This window comes from Helianthus annuus, chromosome 2, assembly GCF_002127325.2.
Source record: "Helianthus annuus cultivar XRQ/B chromosome 2, HanXRQr2.0-SUNRISE, whole genome shotgun sequence".
Classification (NCBI taxonomy): domain Eukaryota; kingdom Viridiplantae; phylum Streptophyta; class Magnoliopsida; order Asterales; family Asteraceae; genus Helianthus; species Helianthus annuus.
Genome location: NC_035434.2, coordinates 151,273,372 through 151,290,471, shown reverse-complemented (window position 1 = coordinate 151,290,471; position 17,100 = coordinate 151,273,372). Strand labels below are relative to the sequence as shown.

At 36.0% G+C, this 17,100-nt stretch overlaps 2 protein-coding genes across 3 annotated transcripts; one reads left to right on the top strand and one right to left on the bottom strand.

Annotated features, from left to right (window-relative positions):
• The first annotated feature begins 451 nt into the window (after positions 1-451).
• Positions 452-2,607, top strand: LOC110924373 (probable xyloglucan endotransglucosylase/hydrolase protein 32). The gene is made up of 4 exons (XM_022168392.2): positions 452-732; positions 846-946; positions 1,617-1,834; positions 2,029-2,607. Exons 1-4 carry the CDS (start codon positions 522-524, stop codon positions 2,393-2,395), a joined length of 897 nt encoding a protein of 298 aa, XP_022024084.1. The 5' UTR covers positions 452-521; the 3' UTR covers positions 2,396-2,607.
• A 3,093-nt stretch (positions 2,608-5,700) lies between these two features.
• Positions 5,701-16,235, bottom strand: LOC110924365 (transcription factor-like protein DPB). 2 transcript variants are annotated; one of them, XM_022168384.2, is made up of 9 exons: positions 15,716-16,234; positions 13,896-13,972; positions 12,393-12,436; positions 10,828-10,890; positions 9,693-9,839; positions 6,933-7,001; positions 6,756-6,854; positions 6,593-6,663; positions 5,701-6,072 (listed from the first exon to the last, which is right to left on the bottom strand). In XM_022168384.2, exons 1-9 carry the CDS (start codon positions 15,928-15,930, stop codon positions 5,859-5,861), a joined length of 999 nt encoding a protein of 332 aa, XP_022024076.1. In that variant the 5' UTR covers positions 15,931-16,234; the 3' UTR covers positions 5,701-5,858. The 2 variants fall into 2 exon arrangements, with proteins under 2 accessions (XP_022024076.1, XP_035840631.1); XM_035984738.1 differs by lacking the exon at positions 10,828-10,890 and having other exon boundaries at positions 15,716-16,235.
• Positions 16,236-17,100: the final 865 nt, after the last annotated feature.

Sequence of the window (17,100 nt, the reverse complement as noted above, 5' to 3'; positions counted from 1 at the left end):
CGTAAGACCATGATGGTAAAAATTTCGTTAAATATACATATCAATACAAGTTCCCGGTTGTATACATTTCATGTAACCTTTGGTATGAATGTGTTCGGTTGACACGTATGAGTCAAAACACATATAATACACTATAATTTAACGCTATGGGCCTAAAAAACACCCAGTTCGATGTTAAATATAACTTTTTAAAGGAAATTTATGAGTATTTAGTATCACCCCTATTTTAATCTCACTATGAAAAACACTAGCAGCCTCTACACATCTTTCTTGCTATGGAAGATCTACCTAGTCACTAGAAGATTCCATGCATTATGCATACAAGATTTACATATACTAGTCTCTCTCACACAAGAGTGTTCAATCCTAAACTATTTACTACCTTGACTTACATAACTATATTTTATATATATCACTACCCCACCCCTCACCTCTCTCCTCCATATATACACCTTTCGTATCACTCTTTCTCGTTACTCCCTCCCTGATCTCCATTTTTGGGTATCGATCACATCTCTCTTATGGCTAATTTTGTATTCTTGTTTTCACTTATTTTCATTCTCACTGGAGCATCAGTGAGCAATGCTGGCTACGGACCACCTTCACCTGGCTTCTACCCAAGCACAAAGTTCAGGTCCCTGACTTTTAACAGATGCTTCAAAACCCTCTGGGGTCCTAGCCACCAGTCCATTAACAACAACGCTCTCGACATCTGGCTCGACAGTTCCTCAGGTCACATCATCCTAATTACTTTCTCAAATAACATTACTTTAGTATATATTATGAACAAGTAACAAGAGTTTTTAACTTGCTCAACTTGGTATAACTTTCTTGATTGATAACAGGAAGTGGGTTCAAGTCGACTAGACCCTTCCGATCCGGTTACTTCGGAGCATCCATCAAACTGCAACCGGGTTACACTGCTGGAGTCATAACAGCATTCTATGTGAGCATTCAGCATTCTAGTACAATCTTTCAAGCTATCTCATAGTTAGGCTGCGCTGTATGGGGCGCTAAGCCCATGCCACCTCAGCTCATAAACAACAATAGCGCCCCCCACTCCCATACCGTAGGCGCTATTGACCTCTTGCCAGCGCAATAGCGAGCATTCACGAGATGTTGTGTGTGTGAGTTATGGGTAGTGATGAAAAGGGGGTTTTTTCCCATAACTTGGTTGTTAAGAGTTGGGAGGGGGGCTCTAATGGTGGCGCTGAGGTGGCACAATGGAGCCCCTACGACCATGCGTACTCGTTCCAAAATGGGGCGTTTTTTAATAAACAACGCCCGATGACACCCGAGCCACCGCCCCCTTGTGTGTTGGCCAATTGCTGTTTTAATTGAATATTATTTTGTTTTAATAATTAAAAAAATAAGTGGGTAATTATGGGAGTGCCATCTGTCGAACAACGCCCAAGGGTGAGGGCATTATCCCACTACGCCCATTTCTTCAAAACGCCCCTTTGCTGACTAGGACGACACGTGGCGGACAACGCCCAAAGGTGGGACATTATTCACCATAACCACTACGCATGGTCTAAGGGCTCCAACCAGACTCTGTAGCCCTTATTCCATATGTATACATTATAATTGTTTTTTTTATATATATATAAATGTAGCTTTCAAACAATGAAGCACATCCAGGGTTCCATGATGAGGTTGACATAGAATTCCTTGGAACAACATTTGGGAAGCCATACACATTACAAACAAATGTGTACATAAGAGGAAGTGGTGATGGCACTATTATTGGGAGAGAAATGAAATTTCATTTATGGTTTGACCCCACCCAAAATTTTCACCACTATGCTATCTTATGGAGCCCACGTGACATAATGTAAGTTTTAAATGCTATATATTTTGTTAGATTGTGCTTCAAATCAATAACTATTCCGGTTTGACTTATTTTCTATACGAGTTTTTAATTTTATTTTTCTACTCTGATTCGAATACTGAATACCCTAAACTACTCATTTATAACTTAATATAGCTCTTAGTAATTCAACAAATTTACACATATACGTTTTTTAGATTTTTTGTGGACGACGTGCCCATAAGAAGGTATCCAAGAAAAAGCGCGACAACATTTCCGCTAAGGCCAATGTGGTTATACGGATCAATATGGGACGCTTCTTCTTGGGCCACGGAAGATGGTAAATACAAAGCCGACTACAGATACCAACCCTTTGTTGGGAGGTTCACCAACTTTAGAGCAGGGGGTTGCTCAGCCTACTCATCACCACGGTGCCGCCCTGTCACGGCTTCTCCAGGACGGTCCGGTGGTCTTAGCAAGAGGCAGTACATGGCCATGAAATGGGTGCAAAGGAACCACATGGTTTACCACTATTGCATGGACAGTAAAAGGGACCATTCCTTGACACCAGAATGCTGGAATTAATAAGTTTGAAACATTTTACCCTACACAGTTGTGATTTGTGGTCAGATGGTTTTTGAGCCTTTTAACTTAAGGGCATCTTTTTTTTTACCCTTATTATTCTATACGTACGGAGTGTGAGATGGGCCAGTGAATGGTGGTTCAGCATCCAAAGCCTTTTAGAAGAGCACAAAGATGTTTATGGTGTATTTGTGCAAGGTTTTTGCTAGAGTTATTATAAAATGGTGGTGTTTTAAAACTTGGATAAAGTTTATAACATTACTAGATTTATTGTCAGAAAATATTTTTGTTTTTATGTAAACTGTGATGATGGTTCACTCTTTTTGTAACAGTATTATATTATGTTTTCAGAATAATAAATGGTTGTGTTTTTCTTTTACTTCTCATTTATTATATATTAATAATAGATAAATGATTAACTTGAGACACCAAAATAACTAAATGATGCTAATTTGATTGAAAAAAAAGGTATTATAATGATAGGAAAGTACATAATCTCCTAAAATTAGAAAGTTATAGGAAGGGTATTAAATGGAGGACTCTGATTGAACTAATTCTAACAGTATTGGAACCATTTTGTCAAACTCTACTATCTTAAATTTTAGATTTTCGCTTTTGGATTTTTAGCTTGTAGATTTTAGAATTTTTATTTAAATTATTGTCTTTTTGTTTGGTATTGTGTTTATTTTTTTGTCATCGTGTCTCTTTTTTTGATTCAATGTCTTTTTTCCTCAACGTTGTATTATATTTCTCGACATTTTAATATATTTTGTGATTCATTGCGTCTCTGTACCCTTTCTAGTAATGGAGGAGCTTGACTAAAAGTTCCACGGGGGCGGAAAGTCATGGGACCCAAACTTTTTTCCTATCGCTATGTTCTGGGTTAAATGTTCGGGTCGAGTCAAACAATAATAACTCCAAATTAATAATTTTGACAATGATATGCCTAACAAAAAACGATCGATAGGAATGGGTTAAACTACAATTTCACAATAGTTCTTCCTTAATTGATCATCTTCCCCAAATCCCCATCATTCATCATCATCATACTTAGTAAATCCCACCAATAGCAAAGCTAAGGTAGGGTTGAGGAGGGTAAGATGTAGACAGTCTTACCTCTACTCCGTAGGAATAGAGAGGCTGCTTCCAGTGAGACCCCCGAGTTAATAGTAGTTTTGCATCAAGCCTTGGACATAAGGCACATAACTCAGCAATTGGGACAAAGGCCGATTAGTGCATGTACCCCCTTATCTTTCGGCTATCAGCGCCACCACATGATGCATGATTAACCGTCTCCCGCTTTTAACGTTATTTTCACGAAATTAGTAAAATAACGTTAAAATTATTACACTTTCACTTTTGACCCCGAGGGCCCACACATATATACATTATATGCGCATACCACAAGTGGAGCGTTTTGGAATCATTGGACAATAATCACAATATATATTTTTTTTTTTTGAAAATTAATAATCACAATAGATGCTACAACTAATATCTAAAACACGAGTAATGCCCAAAATTTCGATTTAATATTAGCCCTAGTTCAAATCTATGAAGGATAAAGGATTGAAGATTTGAAGACTCCAAGAACCCTGAGAACACAGAACATTTTTTCTTTTTCTTTTATTGAAGTCGAATAACACCGATGGGGGCACCATTCAATTAAGACAAAAATGAACCATCAAGTTTCATTTATATAAAAACTAGTTTCAAACTTTATTTAAACTCACTTCAAGTTTAAAGACAATTATAAAAAAATACTAAATGCCCTGTCTTTCACCTTTTTAACTCAATACGCAAATATGTATAAATGTTTTGGACAATAAACTTGGTAGGGGCAAGGAATTTTTAGGCAAAATAATCGGCGGGGACAAACCTATATAATTTTAGAAAATTCGGACAAAAAACGGGAAAATTACACTATTAACCGAAATATTGGCAGGGGCAGGTGTACCAGATTCGATAGTACTTATAAACATTATCGGATATATGTGTTAGAAACACTATTTTGGTAAAAAAAATTTCAAAGAACACCATTTTGATAAATAGTTTTTCCCAAAACACTAGTTTGAAAGAGAAAACTCTATTAATTTATCAGGATTTAATAAATAAAGTTTTTTTAGATAATATATATTAGTACCATACACATAGCCGTCCCTGAGAACTTACAAAAAAAATTGGGCCTCAGACGATAAAAAGAATTGGACCCAAAATTGTGGTTAAAAAATAAAACCTTAGTGGTGAATTAAAAAAATAAAACCTTAGTGGTGGAAGAGTCAAGACTTGAACATGAGACCTCTACATTACATTATTATATTATATTACATTACATTACATTACATTACATTATATTATATTAAGATTGTTTTTTCCACTCCACCAACATTCTTTTTGCATAACAAATGGATACATATACTAAATATATAATTTAATAAATATATATAAGCTTATAAAACCTTTCGGGCCCAGCCCTTTGAAAACTTGGGCCTCGTACGACGGCACGGATTAGCCGGCCCTGAGCATACACGAACTAAAGATAAAAATGTATAATTTTACTGTATAACTTTAAAAATAATAACAGATATGTAATTTATTTTGGTTAAAAAAAAATATGAAACTAAATATATGATAACATTTATGGTTTTCTCCAATTTTTCTCCAATTTTGTCCACATGACACCCCCTTCGTCTTAGCTATTATGTGTGTACGTTTTTCTAGTGAAAATACAAATTTATGTAAGCAAAAAGTAACATTTTGGAGTTTATTTATCACTTCCCTTTGGCTTTGGTTATCAAGGATAAAAGAAATTAATACACCATAGTAATTAAAACCATAGTAAAGAATGTGAGCATTGACACTTAAAAAATGCATGTTGCATTATCTTCATGCAAGCCTAACAGAGCATTCTCTCTTATTAAATAAAAGGCCTATCATAGTTATTTAAAATCCAATAAAGATTATTAAAGATTATGTAAAGTTATCAATCTAGACGATTTAAAAACTTCTATTTTTAAGTGAGCTCTTTTAAACTAGTCACAATATGAAAAATCAAACCGGAGCTCCAAACGAGTCGAAATTAGCTCAAGCCTATATTAACGAGCTTGATCTCTTATTCTCTTACACAACTATGCTCGATAATGTAAGCTTGATCGCATATACAACAATGCTTGATGATGCAAGCTCAACCCAAAAGCTTGAATAACTCAAAACATCTATATTAACCATTTCCAACAAAGCAAACTCGATTCCAGATAAGCGAAACGCACGCTCATATTTGAGCTTCTTCGATATCTAACAGCAAAACAAGAGCCTCTAGCCGGCCCTCATTATGGAGCCAATATATATAGTCTTGAACGTAAATGAGAAGTTTCCAATATCGATCCAAAAACAAAAATTTTATAATAATTTTCGACATTAACAAAGCAGAATATGCCTACACAATATACAATAGAGGTCGTATCGACTAATGCTCATACTTAACACGTCCCTTTAGTATGCCAGGAAGTGGCGGTGATGGCGGAGGTCTACCGTGTGCTACGGTGGACCTTGGCGGCAACGGGACTTGGGGCTGTAACATGCTGGACCCCGCACCTCCATCTGTACAAACAGTGTTCGGTCCGTTACCTAACTTCATGGCCTTGAGGACATAATTGTCATCATGTAGCTCAAAGGGTGTGCTGAAATTAGACCAAAGTCAACATCAATCATTATCGCAATCAAATATAATATTTAGAGTAAAATGCCATTTTCGTCCTTGAGGTTTGGTCAATTTTGCGACTTTTGTCCAAAGGTTTGTTTTTTCGCATCTGGATCCAACAGGTTTGAAATCTTGCCATTTCCGTCCAGCTCATTGACTTCATCCATTTTTCTTCGTTAAATCAGGGGTATTTCCGTCTTTTTTGTTAACTTAAAGGGCAATTCAGTCTTTTTCACTTTATGCACAAGCATAATGTACATGCATTCAAAAGACCAAATTGCCCTTTAAGTTAACAAATATTACAAAAATACCCTTGACTTAACGAAGAAAAACTGATGGAGTTAACTAGCCGGATGAAAATGACAGTATTTCAAACCTTTTGGATCCAGATGCGAAAAAAACAAACCTTTTGGCAAAAGTCACAAAACTGGCCAAACCTCAGGGACGAAAATGGCATTTTACAAAATTTAATAAGCTAAAACCACAAACCATGAGCTAACCTGTTGAAGTCGAAATGAACAAGCTGCATATCTTCTGAAATTTCCACCTCGACGGTGGCATGAGGACGGGTCTACACTTACCAAACACGAAAAAAAAAAGTTAAAATGTTTTTTATCATTATTTAGCAAGAAAGACAATAATACGGGTTCAAAGCAATCATACCTGGACCAGTATAAACGGTAAAGCCACACCGCCACTTGGTGTATTTCCTGAGCTGTATAATTGCTCGTTTCGTTTGATGAGATTTTGAAGACCTACGCGCTTTATAAAAGAAAAAAAAAAACACAGAAGTGAAACATGGATCGAAAAGTAATTCCTAATATAGAGAACGGTTCTCACTTGATCTTCGAGCTCTCCTAAATAAGCTTTTTTCTTCTCAATTCGGTTCTTGAGAGCAAGTCGCTCACTCTGTGACGTAAATAAAAAGAAGAAACTAATCAAACGACAATAGATTCGTAGATGTCTTGATATTAACTTTATTACTTTATACATGTACCGAAAAAAGAGCAATTACGACACATTTACTTATGAACCAGGTACGTTTATCTTAGGGCTGCAAACGAACCAAACGTTCAACAAACAATTCATGAACCGTTCGGCGGGAAATTCGTTTGTGTTCGTTCGTTTAATTAATAAACGAGCACTAAGAAATTTTGTTTGTTTAGTTACGAACATGAATAGAGGCCGTGTTCATTCATTTATGTTGGTGAATGTTTGTTAACGTGTTCGTTTATGTTCAATAGTTCGTCATTGTTTTTAATTTTTTATATTATACTATATATAAAAACACGGATTAGGATTAAATACAAAGACTCCTAAAAATAAGAAGTGTACAAAGGCTCCTAAAAAACCCACAACACACAAAAAAAAAACCAAGCACCCACCACCACCCAAAATACTAACCCCCCCCCCCAAATCACCTACCCTTTTCTTTGTCGAGGGAGGGGGGGGGGGGGGGGTGTTTTAGGTTTTTGGGTGGTGGTGGGGCGGGGGTGTTTAGGTTTTGGGTGGTGGTGTAGTGGGTTTAGGTTCATAGACACTTGTCACTCTATAAAGACTTCTTACAATTAGGAGCCTTTAGGCCATCCGTAGTCATAAAGCCCCTTGTGGGGCGTTATGCGACACGTGTCGTGCCACGTCACACAGGGGCTTTATGGGGCACTATATCACTAGAGCCCATAGTCATAAAGCACCTACCTATCATTACCTAATTATTAATTTTCAATTTTATTAATTAATTAAAAAAACACTTGCTTTTTTTTATTGGTCCATTTTTGAAATCATCCCCCCATCACGGCGCCATATATAGCGCTCCCCCCCTTTTTTGGCCTCATAACGCCCTTCGTAGTGGTGTTGTGGGCGCCATTGGGGCTTTATAGGGGCACATAGCGCCCCACTACACAGGCTCTTATAGAATAACTTAACCCATAAAAACACATCACTAGCTACAATATATATAATATCCATTCTTTTGAATTTAATTACAAGAATGCCACCCACTCACATACTTAACTTTTTTATTCTTTATGGCAATTTTGTAATTTACTCATATTTGAGTGGCATTTGTAACCATCTCACAAAAATTGTTTTTTTATGTTTTAACCACCAAAGTTTTGGTTCTTACCATTTTGCCCCCCTCAACTTTTGTTAGTTTTTTTTAAAACAACTTACATTCTTACCCTTGAATTTTGATAAACTTATTAAACGTCCCCTGAACTCTAATAAAGTTATTATTACCCTTTTTAAACCGTTTTATATACAACGCCAAAATTTTTTTTAAGTTTCAGACTAATCCCTTAGACTTTAAATAATATAGGCCTTTAACCCAATAGTTTCATTTTCCTATTATAACTTTCGTTTGTTATTTTTTTACAACTAATTCGCGTTATAATTTTTTAGAAAATAAACTAATCCGGTACCCACCGAAAAAAAAATTATAAATTTACTTTTATGTTTTCTAAAATTGATGTTTTAAAACTGGTCATTATTAATTATTACAAGTTGGTTTTGAATATATATTGTGGGTAAGGATAGTGTAAAAAGGGCCTAAAGTGTGAGAAGTGTATTATAACACTATATATAATACTATATAACACCATATAAACACCATATAACAATATGTAACACCATATAATACTATATAACACTATGTTACACTATATAACATTATATAACAAATATATCACTATACATCTATCATAGACATGCTATCAGACAAACTATAGTGTTATATTTGTTATATAATGATATATAATGTTACATAGTGTTATATGGTATTATATGGTGTTACATATTGTTATACAATGTTTATATGGTGTTATATAGTATTATATATAGTGTTATAATACACTTCTCACACTTCTCACACTTTGAGCACTTTTTACAGGATCCTCTACCTGTATATTGTAATGTAATATAGTAGTTTAAAAAGCTGATCTTTATTGTTTGATTCGTACACGGATTCCCCGCTACAATGCGCGGTGGGGAAATCCTAGTTTTATTTAAATACTTCAAGATTCTGACAAATAAAATATTTAATAAGTATCCGTGTATCTATATTTTGTTCATGAACGTTTGTTTGTGTCTGTTTGTTTTCATTTATGTTTATGAACGTCCGTTTGCGTTCGTTGCTTGAAATTAACAAACGCACACAAACGAACATGAACGCATTCAGTTCCTTAACAAACGAACACGAACTGAAAATCTCGTTTGGTAAGTGTTCATGAGCAGTTCGTGAACACATATACATCCTTAACAAATGAACACGAACACGGTCTTGTTTGTGTTCGTTCGGTAACAGATGTAAAAAAGGAATGAATAAATAAAAACTAAGAAAGGAGAGGTCAACTGGTCAAAAGTTGACCAAAAGTCAACTTTTAATGCATAGATCCTTCTAATCATTTTATTCAAAACACAAAATTGTTACTAATAAAACATATTTTCCAGTATCATATACGACACACTAACCACTTAACAAAAGATTTAGTAAGTTTGAACAAAAAGTGTTTTGGGTCCACCCGAGCAGTTAACAGACCCGCCACCAAACCCGCCCGTTTTGCCCAATGTACACTTTGCATGTGAAAAAGAATAAAGAGAAACCTTTAGTTCTTCGATATCGTTCAAACTAGTTCGAGGCAGACCTCTCCACTGTATTTCCTTTTTATCTTTCGAAATAATATCCATAGCCATGAGAACATTTAGTGCATCATACACCCGTCGACGGATATTCTTCTCATCATATTGTTTCTGTGACAAATATTCAGTAGTTGCAGAAAAAATATCTAAATAAGAATGCAGTTTTCGTGTGGTTCAACAAATGTTTGAAGGAAAAAAAATATAGGGAGAGGATCATGAGAAAACCACTTCTTCGTGAGAAAACAAAAAAAACTCCCAAAAAAATCTCCCAAACACACCAACTTTTTTTTAAACATTTTTGGCTGTAAATCTACATTTTTAAGATTCAAAAAAGATGTTTTACTAATTTTTTCGTAGTGTTGCACATGTGTCATACTAATTTTTTTTTGGCAAATTGGATTTAAATAATCCCAACTTGCTCAATTTGGCCGATAATAATCCCAACTCAGTTATTGGCCGATAATAATCCGAACTGGTCCACTTTTGGCCGATAATAGTCCGTCGTTAAAAATAGCTTAACGGAGTTAAGCTTTTTTCTGAATTACAAACCGATGTTTTATAGATTTTGATCAGAACGAGGATACGATTCGATTTATGTAAAACTTACCTCGAAACGGTGCTTCAAACGACTTGATTTTTATTAATTGGAAGTTTAAACACCCGAATTGAAGCACCGTTTTCGTCGTTTGAGGCAGTATTTCGAGGTAAATTTTATATCAATCAACTCGTATCCTCGTTCTGATCAAAATCCATAAAACATCGTTTGTAATTCGGAAAAAAGCTTAACTCCGTTAAGCTATTTCTAACGGCGGATATCGGCCAAAAGTGGACCAGTTCGGATTATTATCGGCCAATAACTGAGTTGGGATTATCATCGGCCAAATTGAGCAAGTTGGGATTATTTAAATCCAATTTGCCTTTTTTTTTCAAGAAAAAGCTTTTTTTGTATCTTAAAAATGCTAGATTTACAACCAAAAATGCTGACAAAAACATGGTGTGCTTTTTAAGTTTTTTTTTGGGAGTTTTTTAGTTTTCACACGAAGAAGAGTTTTCTCATGATCCATCCCCAATATATATATACACACACACACACACACACCTGATCAGGAGCTTGATCGCCATCACCAGGATCAGAAAATTCAGCTACAAGTTCATCTGCAACCTGGAAACCAAACTTTTTTTAAATAATTTACACAGTTCTTTCTAAAGAGATGTAAACGGCGGTTCATTGTAAGAAGCATATGAATACTTATACGTCTGTGTGATCGAAGCTAATGCACACTTTAGCAATTGCTTTATTACTAGGCCATTAAAAGGGAAATTTCATAGGGTTGCAGTTAGACCTACTATGTTATATGTGACATACTATTCGGCCATCAAGAAGATACGAGCACACAAAATGGAGGGTGCAGAAATGAGGATGCTGAGGTTGATGTTGATGTGCGGGTACACAAGGTTAGACCGAATAAGAAATGAGGCTTTGGGGGAAAGGTTAGGAGTGGCTAGTAGTTCGAATAAGATAAACCTAGACACATACTATATGTTGGGTAAATGCACCGACTTTATTAACAAAAATTCTAAGCTTTAAAAAAAAAACAAAAAAAAAGATGCATAAAATATTGTTTCAAATATATTAATATAAAAGCAAATTTCAGAACTAAAAACAACTATAAGCTTTAACATACACATAGTTATCGATAGCGAATAGCGACAAGGTAGTTAAAAATTTAACCTGGATGCGGTGGGCTACGTCACTATCTATGCGCATAGCATGCGATACGTCCGGTATTGGAAGTAATGTATGTTCATAGTTATCGATAGCGAAGATAAGGAAGAGGAGGTTGAGATGGTTTAGGCATGTCAGGAGGAGACAGACAACAACCAGGGTTAGAACCGTAGAAGCTATCCCTGTTGAGGGAAAGAGGGTAAGAAGTAGACCGAAACTCACTTGGGAGAAACGTAATAGGCCACAACTTTCCGAGGACATGGTTGAGGATAGGAGTTCATGGAGACGTAGGATTAAGGATAAGGACTTTTAAGAGAAGAGTCTGATTTTTGTATTAGATTCTCAACTTAGGATCTTAGTTTTTTTAATGTTTTATGCGTGTTATCGCTTGCATGTGTGTCTTCATGAGGTGTTATCTGCCTATGTGTGTTTTATTTGATTGTTATGTCTAGATATGGTTTTGGAGTTGGGGCCTGGGGGTCTCACTGGAAGCAGTCTCTCTATCTCCTGGGATGGAGGTAAGACTTGCCTACATCCCACCCTCCCCAGACCCCACCAATAGTTCGGCAATAGGCGGGATTATACTGGGTATGGTTGTTGTTGCATGCTACGCGCATAACATTTGACAAGTGGAAAACTAATTTAAACGAATATATATATAATGCGAAACACTGAGAGTTAGTAGCCTACTAGTATTTAATCTTGGAAAGAATTAGAAAAAAAAAACATATTTTTGTTATTAAGATTAGAAATCCATTTACTTTGTCAACATTACCTTCATGTTACAAACTAGTTTCCTCAAGCACATAGTGCATTTGAGAACATGAAAGTAAGATTTTAGTTTGTGGACTAGTGAAAAGAATGACTGATAAAGAGAGCAATCTAGAACTAAAGGGATAAATCACAGAAAAAAAATATATAATAACATATCCTCTGACCTCATTATAAGTAGTTCTTCCCTTGCTTTCCACTTTCTCGCACACTAGGCATGACACAAAAAAAAAAGCATTAGCAGTCAACCCACATTACAATTGGCAAAATGGGCGGGTTGGGTAACATATCAAAACGGTTCAGTACATGTCAACACCGGTTAGGTAACCTTTTGTCTTTCTTTTTGAAACTTATATTATTTAATGCGTTAGATATGAAATACAAAAGCTTCATTATTACAAAAAGAAACAAAAAAAATAGTAAAACAATGTAGCAGGTTTTATGCTTTTTAAATACAAATTAAAGACTTTCACATGTATGACCCGTTCGACCCGTTTCCATTTTAGCTCTTATTACTTACCCATTTGTAGGGCTGCAAACGAACACGAACAAGATCTTGTACGTGTTCGTTTGTTATGGAAATATATGTGTTCGCGAACTGTTCATGAACACTTACCAAAGGAGATTTTATGTTCGTTAAGAAAATGAACGTGTTCGTTTGTTAACATTAGGCAACGAACATTCATGAACACAAATGGAAACAAACGAACACAAACAAGCGTTTATTAACAGAATATACCTTATTAAACATTTATTTATCGTAACAGAATATACAAGCGCGTAAGCTGGAGGTAGCAGAGATGAGGATGCTAAGGTAGATGTGTGGGCACACTAGGTTGGATAGGATAAAAAATAAGGTTTTTAGGGAAAGATTGGGAGTGACTAGTATTTCAGATGATAAGATAAGGGAGGGGAGATTGAGATGGTTTGGGCATGTAAGGAGGAGACAAGTGACAACTACTGTTAGATCGGTAGAAACTCTCACCATGGAGGGGAGGAGTAGAGGCAGGCCGAAACTAACTTGGGAAGAGCGAGTTAGAAAGGATTTATTAGACTTACACCTCTTTGAGGACATGGTTGAGGATTGTGAAGACGTAGGATTAAGGTTAAAGATTTGTAGGGGTTTTCTTGGTTTAGGAGCTTTAGATTTGTATTCGTTTTTTTCTGGGTGTGATTCTAAGCCAAGTCATTTTTTCTTGGTTTAGGAGCTTTAGACTTATTTAGAGTCGGGGGTCTCGTAGGAAGCAGCCTCTCTATCCCTTAAGATAGAGGTAAGTTGTGCCTACATCTCACCCTCCCCAGACCCTACTAATAGCTGTATAGCTATAGGTGGGAATAACTAGGTAAAGTTGTTGTTATCGTAACTTTGAAGTATTTAAAAAAATATAAAAACTAAAAGCACTAATGAACTATCCAACACAAACGAACACGTTACCGAGCATTCATGAACATAATTAAACGATCACGGCCACTGTTCTTGTTCGTTCATTTAACTAAACGAACTTCCCGCCAAATGATTCACAAACTGTTCGCTGATCGTTCAGTTCATTTGCATCCCTACCCATTTGACTTCTTACTTCTTAGAGCAAAAATATCAAATCAACCCGATTACCTATAAACGAGTCGAAATTGCAACATCTAGCCGAGATAAAAATAAGGAAAGAACAAACCTTTCATACTAAACTGACGAAGTCCTCTACCGCCTTTATCTCCTCCAGTTGCACGTTGAGCTCGTTTTTTCTTCTTGCTGTTTAAATACAAGTATAACAAACCACTCATCAATATCACCAAACAAGAAACTTGTAGACAAAATATATATAAAAACAGATGTCTATGTCTCGTTACCATTCGCGTTAAAAATCATTAAAAAATAATTCTAAAAACATAAAACTCAAGCCAAAAGAAGACCAATGCTGATTCAATCCCAAATAACAATACTAAATAGTTTGACAATAAATCCTCGGCAGTTAAAATTAAAGCTGCAAAAACATGGGTCAAGTTATTCTACAAAGGCTTCTAATTGTAAGAAGTGTAAGAAGGATTTATAGAGTGACAAGTGTCCAATGACCTAAAACTAAACCCACTACATCACCACCAAAAACCTAAACACCCACCCCCACCCCACCATCACCCAAAAACCTAACCCCCCCCCCCCACCCACCCAAAAACCTAAACCCCCCCACCCCCACCCCCCCGGGCAAAAAAACAAAAAAAAAAAACTATACCTCACCAAAAAACCCCCAAAAAACCTAACCCCCCCCCCACCCCCCAAAAACCTAAAAAAAACCTTTACCAAAAAAAAACAAGAGGAATGAACCAGTTCGTGAACTGTTCACAAACGTTTACCAAACGAGATTTCTTGTTCGTGTTCGTTCATTAAGAAAATTAACGTGTTCATCAACTGTTCGCGAACACTTACCAAAAGCAAATGAACTCAAACAAATGTTCACGAACATAAATGAAGACAAACAACGTTTACGAACACAAATGAATACACACAAACAAATATTCATTTTAGAATAAAATCTGTACTTTTTCATCACAAAGATTACGAAGAATCCACCAAAAAATAAACAAGCACTTAACATAATTATCCGAAGTTCCGAACACAATTTTTACAAACACAAATGAATACACACAAACAAATATTCATTTTAGAATAAAATTTGTACTTTTTCATCACAAAGATTACGAAGAATCCACCAAAAAATAAACAAGCACTTAACATAATTATCCGAACACAATTTGACATAATTATCAAAAACAGGATTAACGCAAAATTAAGAAGTTTGTCAAGCTTTAACACAAACTTAAATTGAAATGGTCAAATAAGGGATGTTGGGGGAGGCATATAGCATAACTAGCTAGGGTTTCAAATTTTTAAAAACTTAAAACAATATAAAACCTGTAAATGAACGAACACAAATGAACATAAATGAGCAAACATAAATAAAAACATTACCAAACATTCACAAACATAAACGAACAAACGCAACCACTGTTCATGTTCGTTCGTTTAACCTAACAAACAAAATTTTACGTTCGCGTTCATTCATTTGTTACACGGACGAACATAAACAAACTTCCCACCGAACGGTTCAGAACTCTTCGTTGAACGTTTGGTTCGTTTAAATCCCTATGAACGAACCCGATACGTTCATTTGTTTGATGAACAAACACCTACAGTTTATCTAGTTCAATAAGTGTTCATGAACACATTTATTTCCTCAACGGCGAACACGAACACGGACAACCAGTTATAAAGTAAGTAATAATTTCCAACCAAAAAGTTTAAAATTTCATGTCTATTTGTAAAAGTCAACAAACAGTAGATTTTAATAATAGCAGCAACAACAAAAATAATAATAATAATAATAATAATAATAATAATAATAATAATAATAAAAATTATTATTATTATTATTATTATTATTATTATTATAAATAAATAAATAAAGTAAAAAAAAAACAGAGGTGCCAAAAATCTCACCCAGCAACCCCTTGAGATCCAGCATCATCATCACCAACAACATCAACATGATTCAACCTCAAAAACGTGTTATCACTCCGGGTCGAGGGCGACCCGGCACTACCACTAGTGGAAACGGATTGACCCGAAACCGTTGAACGGGTCGGGGCTCTTGACCCACCTGCAAAGGGGTTTATATTCGCAGCAGCATTCTCTAAACTATCATTCGATCCCATCTTTACGTTGAATACCCACCAAAATTCATCAATAAATCTTGAATTTTGAGAGATACCCAGATGGAATTGAGCCCAAGTAGATCTGAATTTGGAAGAATGAAGTTGAGGGTTTGTAGATTTTAAGAAATAATTGGAGAATTTGTAAAGAAAGATTGTTGATTTATGAAATTGGGGGGTAAAAAGGGAAGAGGTGAATTGCAGAGTTTGATAGTGGAATTTGTAACGTGTTGATCAGAGGAAAGAGGAGAAGGTGAGGTGTGTGTGGGTGTTGGTTGGTTTGAAGGAGGGAAATCCAACGAGGGTTTGTACTTTGTACAATTTTTTTCTTTTTTTTTATAATTTTTATATCTTCTATCAAATCTTTTAGGTTTTTGTATTTTTATCAAAGAGCCATGAGGTAAGAATATGGGGTATGGGGCGGGGGTTGGGGTGTGGGTTGCGTATAAACGTCTAAATCACCACCCTGGGTGGGTTTGGGTTTCGGCGTGGCCCCTTGGGCGGGGGATTCAGTCCGGGCGTTGGACGGGGCTATCAAGGTGACACGGCGGGATCTGATTGGCCAAGACAACTAGCCGTTTGGGCTAGCCGTTGGCTAACGGCTATGTGTAAAAAAAATGATTTTTTCACTATAAAAACTCACATTTCTATTCATTTTTTTTTACCACAACTACTCCACCTCTTCTATAATCATCTCTATCTTATTTAAAAAAAAAAAAAAAAAAAAAAAAAAACTCTCATCCAACCACAATACGAAAAATGAATCCTCATAATCGTGGTTTTGACCCGAACAACCCTTGGGCATTACAAGAAAATCCTAGCCCACCACCCAAGCGTCCAATTGCTCCCTTTTTAATACACTCCCCTATGTCGGATATGGCTGGTTATGCATCGTTTCTCTCGAATCGTTTGTATACTAACTTCCCTCACACCGACGATTCTATACCTAGCCCGATTCCACAAACGCCCACCAACCTTTCACAAACGCCCATCAACCTTTCCCAAACCGAAACCGTCCACGAAACTCAACCCCCCATCGATGGTCCTTCCGCATCCAAACCCATCAAGAAGAGAAGTCACAAGAAAAAAACCGAGGCCGAGAAAGCACTTGAAAGCGCCAAACGAAAACAACAAAGATGGGTCCTTAAAGAAGAAGTTGCATTGGCGAGGGCT

Excerpts from the sequence above, each read along its gene's own strand:
- LOC110924373 (XM_022168392.2), top strand. The coding sequence starts at position 522 with ATGGCTAATTTTGTATTCTTGTTTTCACTTATTTTCATTCTCACTGGA. Across the intron at positions 733-845 it reads CTGGCTCGACAGTTCCTCAG|GAAGTGGGTTCAAGTCGACT; the intron begins GTCACATCATCC and ends GATTGATAACAG. Across the intron at positions 1,835-2,028 it reads TGGAGCCCACGTGACATAAT|ATTTTTTGTGGACGACGTGC; the intron begins GTAAGTTTTAAA and ends TACGTTTTTTAG.
- LOC110924365 (XM_022168384.2), bottom strand. The coding sequence starts at position 15,930 with ATGGGATCGAATGATAGTTTAGAGAATGCTGCTGCGAATATAAACCCC. Across the intron at positions 13,973-15,715 it reads GGATCTCAAGGGGTTGCTGG|CAAGAAGAAAAAACGAGCTC; the intron begins GTGAGATTTTTG and ends GTATTTAAACAG. Across the intron at positions 6,664-6,755 it reads TACCGTTTATACTGGTCCAG|ACCCGTCCTCATGCCACCGT; the intron begins GTATGATTGCTT and ends TGGTAAGTGTAG.